The sequence below is a fragment of the Littorina saxatilis genome, linkage group LG9, assembly GCF_037325665.1.
Source record: "Littorina saxatilis isolate snail1 linkage group LG9, US_GU_Lsax_2.0, whole genome shotgun sequence".
Classification (NCBI taxonomy): Eukaryota; Metazoa; Mollusca; class Gastropoda; order Littorinimorpha; family Littorinidae; genus Littorina; species Littorina saxatilis.
The window spans coordinates 15,307,689-15,313,428 of NC_090253.1; the positions used below are offsets into that span (position 1 = coordinate 15,307,689).

The 5,740-nt window shown below is 42.7% G+C and overlaps 1 protein-coding gene across 3 annotated transcripts in view; it reads right to left on the reverse strand.

The window, feature by feature from the left end:
* The window catches only part of LOC138975378 (mucin-21-like), an 11,948-nt gene extending 6,505 nt beyond the window's left edge, over positions 1-5,443 (reverse strand). Inside the window, exons 1-2 of one of the 3 annotated variants that reach the window (XM_070348040.1) lie at positions 5,373-5,443; positions 1,575-1,793 (exon numbers count right to left, since the gene is read on the reverse strand). In XM_070348040.1, coding sequence (XP_070204141.1) covers positions 1,575-1,670 — 96 coding nt within the window. In that variant the 5' untranslated portion in view covers positions 1,671-1,793; positions 5,373-5,443. Of the gene's footprint in view, positions 1-1,574; positions 1,794-2,398; positions 2,815-4,843; positions 5,311-5,372 lie in introns of those variants that run through there. The other 2 variants (XM_070348039.1, XM_070348041.1) reach the window with 2 other exon arrangements.
* Positions 5,444-5,740: the final 297 nt, after the last annotated feature.

The following is a 5,740-nucleotide window of genomic DNA, read 5'->3' on the forward strand; positions in this document are numbered from 1 at the left end:
ATATACGTAAATTGTTCCCACCTCGTTTTAACACGACCATAACCACTATCATAAATATATGTAAATCGTACAATATACATATAATATACCCACCTCATTTAACACGACCTAAATAATTACAATCATGAACAATTTATGTAAATCGTACGATATTATAAGATGTTTGGTGGCTTGTTGACAGACCAGCTTTTTTGTTGGTCCGAAGGGACCATATCATCTTTTGCTTTTATCTTTATCGACCAAGGCCAGGCCGAAGGCCGCGGTTGATAAATATGTAACAAAAGGCGATATGCTCTTCGAGGACCAACAAAAAAAATGCTGGTCTGACAACAAGTCACCAAACATCGTTTCTGTCATCATTTTGGTATTGCAACAAAATTCACAATAACCCACAGGGAGACGAATTTTTAGAATCGAATTTCGGGCCGCAAGGCAGCGTCACAGTAGTTCGAGATAAGAGGTCAAACTTGTCTGTGACGTCAAACGTAACTTGTTGACGCTTTACTTCCAGTCTGAAAATGTACAGAGTTGCGATTATGTATGTGAGTTCAGGAGGTGTTGAGCATATTTCCTTTCTTTTAAGTGTTTATGACTTTTCGTTGTGGATTTTGCGATTACAGAGATAAGTTTCAAATTGACCATGAGTCGCCGCGGTAAATATCAACATTGATTGGGTCTTTGAGAGTGAATGCTTACAATCGTTGTCCTCGGAAACACGAATCCAAAGCCGCGATGGTTCCACGTGTAACCGAGTGCCGTAACACTACGATCACCTCGGGAGGCGAAGTGCAATCAAACAGGATTGAAAATGTTAGGGCCAATTTCTTAGCCCTATAAAAACTGTTATGCAAACCCGAAGGTTTCCATGAACATACAGACAACCAGAAACCACCAGACCCCATCACAAACAGAATTCCACAATACACCGGTGTTGACTTAAAGGCCAACAACTCGGGTGCAGAGTCTGCTGTGAAAGGAGCGGTAGCCTCCCCTGTCACAATCGCCCCCGTTTGAATGAACTTCGTCCCGAAGTTCCGAACCGGGGGACCACTGTCCATCCCAAGTTCGCAGAATGGGAACAGCACGAAAATGTTCAGTGGTCATATTATGCCATCACCTGAACATATCATGCTCGCAAGCGCCAGATGAAACCGAGTGCCGTAACACTACGATCACCTCAGGAGGCGAAGTGCAATCAAACAGGATTGAAAATGTTAGGGCCAATTTCTTAGCCCTATAAAAACTGTTATGCAAACCCGAAGGTTTCCATGAACATACAGACAATCGGAAACCACCAGACCCCATCACAAACAGAATTCCACAATACACCGGTGTTGACTTAAAGGCCAACAACTCGGGTGCAGAGTCTGCTGTGAAAGGAGCGGTAGCCTCCCCTGTCACACACACATCAAACAATCAGACTGATTGGCTTATACTTTGACAATCCACGTTTCACCTGAAAGCTCGAACCCATTCACCACCTCGATTTATTGCATGGGGAACATGAGTTGTATTCCCCAGCTGGTTATGAATGAATACTCGTGGGAATGATGACAAACGTATATATTACCCACCTCTGCCGATAACACGACCACCAGTAACCAGCATACGATGACACCCCCGCATCTCAGCACATTGACTTGTGACATCTTGACAAATTTCTCTGCCATCCCAATCACTCCCTGCTGTCAAGCAAGCTTCACGTGCTGAAAGAACTAAGCCTGGCTGTCCTCTTCATGTGAACACATTACAACGTGCGATCAGTCTTGGTGTGAAAGAGATAGAGTGAGACTCTGAAACAAATGAGGCAGAGGGCTGATTAGAGATCTGATAAGGCCAACAACCAAAAAATAGTCTGTTTACGGTATCCCGACCGACCCTATTTTTTCGCGCGACCCTAGACTTTTTTGGGGCATTTGAAAACAAACAAACAAACAAACAAAAAAACAAAAACACAAATTTAAAAAAAAAGTCTTTGTTTTTTGGCAAAATAACTTAAAAATATGTGGTTTTTTGAGAGAAAAACAAATTCCCGACCTACCGACCCTATTTTTGGCTCACGTAAGTGTAGCCTATGCGATGCTAACTTTTGTCTGTCTGTGCGTGCGTACGTGCGTGCGTGCGTGTGTGATAGAAACTTTAACATTTGACTGAACACCGAAATACTAATTTTACCAGGTTATTATCCAAGCAACAGCTTCAAAGTATTGAAGCAATGATCAACATTTCGTCGGCACGTATGTAGATAAAGTGTGTATCCAAAGAAAACGGGTGGTGGTGGGTTTTGGGGGGGTAAAAACAGGTGACTGGTTTGTGTTGTGTGTGGTATGTAGACCAGGTCAGGGGTCAAGGTTAGGTCAGATCGCGTGAAGGATTGTGGTATAGATACAGTTCTCACCCAGCTGCAGTTCGCTGATTCGGAGAAGACGATTTCACATTGTTCGGTTTCGTAGCGGCTCCAGAAAAAATAGATAAAGAAGATACCAAAGGAGATTTCCTACAGGTTGATCTGCACAGCGTGTTTTCAGTGTCTGCGCGAGGAAGCGCTGTCGAAAGGGCAGTGTCGATCTCAGTGGCAGTCGTGTCCCCGTAAGTAGGCTACAGACAGACAGATCTAGATATAGCGTCTCCCACTCTTGCACCGTGTCTATGCTTACTGTATGTGTGTATGTGTGACGGAGTGATTGAGTTTGTGTTACTGTTTGTCGATTTCTGACGGGAGCCTTGAAGGCTTCGCCTCTTGTTTTTGCCTATGTTACCGAAAGCAGACTTTTTTTTCTCTTTTTTGCCTAAACAAAGTGAAGTAAGCGCTTTAAATATATACATGTGTATTAGGGTAAGGGATAGTTATTCGGAACCAATGTCCTGGCACCTGTGAGAAGAACAAGCATCGAAATAAACTACGACTTTCGTCCTTGTTCCAAATAACTCTCACGTACTCTATAATGACATATGTCGTATGCATTTAGCGCGTACTTCCCTTTGATATATCTGATAGAGATAGAGTGGTTATGCTGATTGTGTTAGAGTATGTATTTAAATCAATTTTGTAGACTCTTCAGTAAGTACAATCGTAACCAAATGAGGCCTTGTGCTAATAATCAGATCCAAGTCACCCTTCTGTTTCTGAGATCGTTTATGCATGTGTAACAGTATGTCGGGATGTGTTTGATTTGAGTGGATGCTTTTTTTTAACTACAACATCAAGATGAACAGGGGCTCACATCGATGAGAGGTGGCATAGGACAAATGTCCTGGACAATGCAAAAATGATAGGACATTTGTCCTGAACAAAAAAAAATCAATAGGACATTTTTTTCTGGCATCAATTTTCGTGTTACTTTTTCGGAGAAAAAAAACCGCGAAGGGAGCATTCAAAGTTGAGACTCTTGGAAGCTCTTCTCTATGAAAAGGACATAAAGTCTCCCCAAGTTTCGTTTGCTTGGAGAGACACATCGCTTCGCAAAACATCGATAAAATACCAAAACAAACTACTGTAAATTGGACAGTACTGACAATGTCTGGATCAAATGAAAGCATAATCGGACAATGACCACTTTGTGACAAAAACAATAGGACATATGTCCTTTTGCATGAAAAATGTATAGGACATTTGGAAGTGAATTAAATTCGAAAGTGATACATATGTCAAGAAGTTCGACAACAAAATGTCAGCAAAAACATCTCATTTTTCGCAGAATGCAGCCGCGCTATTAACATTAGGTTTGTGTTCAATTGAACGGATGCTCGGACGGACGGGCGCAGTGGCGTAGTGGTAAGACATCGGCCTCCTAATCGGAAGATCGTGAGTTCGAATCCCGGTCGCTGCCGCCTGGTGGGTTAAAATGGAGATTTTTCCGATCTCCCAGGTCAACTTATGTGCAGACCTGCTAGTGCCTTATTCCCTTCGTGTGTACACGCAAGCACAAGACCAAGTGTGCACGGAAAAGATCCTGTAATCCATGTCAGAGTTCGGTGGGTTATAGAAACACGAAAATACCCAGCATGCTTCCTCCGAAAGCGGCGTATGGCTGCCTAAATGGCGGGGTAAAAACGGTCATACACGTAAAAGTCCACTCGTGCAAAAAAACGAGTGTACGTGGGAGTTTCAGCCCACGAAAGAAGAAGAAGAACGGATGCTCTTATTCCGTGTTAGAGACTGGAGAGATCTGTGGATGGGAACATTTTTTGTTTGTTTGTTTGCTTAACGCTCAGCCGACCACGAAGGGCCGTATCAGGGCGGTGCTGCTTTGTATAACGTGCGCCACACACAAGACAGAAGTCGTAGCACAGGCTTCATGTCTCACCCAGTCACATTATTCTGACACCGGACCAACCAGTCCGAGCACTAACCCCATAATGCCAGACGCCAGGCGGAGCAGCCACTAGATTGCCAATTTTAAAGTCTTTGGTATGACCCGCCGCCGGGGTTCGAACCCACGACCTCCCGATCACGGGGCGGACGCCTTACCAATAGGCCAACCGTGCCGGTCCAGAATGGGAACATGATCGTGTGAGGTACACGAGAAGAACGATATACCGTTGAACCCAGTAAAGTCCCAACAAGACTAACATGAACTGATAGCTTTGCCACGAAAAGCATTCAGTCAAATGGTAAAGCGATTTTAACAATACAACAACAAAAACAATAACGAACGTTATTGTGAAATGGACAATGTTTTGTTCGCAGTAACAAGTGCATATCGCTCTTCTATTTTTTTTTATTTTTTTTATTTTTTATTTTTTATCGCTCTTCTATTAATCTATTGCCCCCACTCCACCCCCGTTCATTTCACTAATGACCACAGATATAGATGGTCCATCGTCAACGCTAAGTACTGACCTTTACTTTTCTGTCACATTATCCGTTCAGTAGTGTCCACCTTCTGCTGTCGCGATTCCTTTCTTTAAGAATTCGTCCACTCTTTCCAAATACGTAAGCCGTACCTAAAAGGGTTAATTCATCTCTCAGATCTTGAAATATATCTTCTTCACGTATTCTTCTTCTCTGAGAACTCAAAATCAAAGTTATATCACGTTTACGGAAAGAAAACAAGTTTTATATTTCGAACACAAAGCTGTCAGTGTCCTAAACTTGTGCGCAGCAACTGAATATTGTGGCGCAAATTAATGTCCTGTTGCCTGCTTCTGTCGTTTCATTCTTTGGGTGTAAAAAAAAAAGTCAGCGTTGGTAAGCCAACAGCAAAACGTACGAATCGAATCGTACGTCATGCAAATAATTCTGCACAAAACATCCTGTTTACACCCCCAGTTAAGTCTACTACGTTCTCGAGCTCTCACCCGTCATTAAGCCATTTTTTGTGGTTTGAGGTAAGTCGTTGGTAGAATAAAAACACAGAAATATAACTCACAGCCAAAGGACAGAAGATAAGACTTTTTGGCGGTCACGGGTCTCCGTTATTCTGTATTCATGCCCTAGGGGGAGAACACACTGTCATTCTTTTTGTCGACATGTACACGCACCTGAGAAAATAGATGTTCGTGTTCGCCATTTGCATCTCATTATCAGTGTTACCTGTCTGTTTTGTGCGAAGATGTGACACGTCACCACAGGAGTAGAGATTGAAGGTTGTTGTTGTTGGTGGTGGTGGTGGTGCTGGTGTTGTTGTTGATGTTGTTGTTCTTTTCATTGTTGTTGTTGTTGTTGTTGTTGTTGTTGTTTTTGTTCTTCTTCTTCTTCTTCTTCTTCTTCTTCTCATTGTTGTCTTTGTAGTTGTTG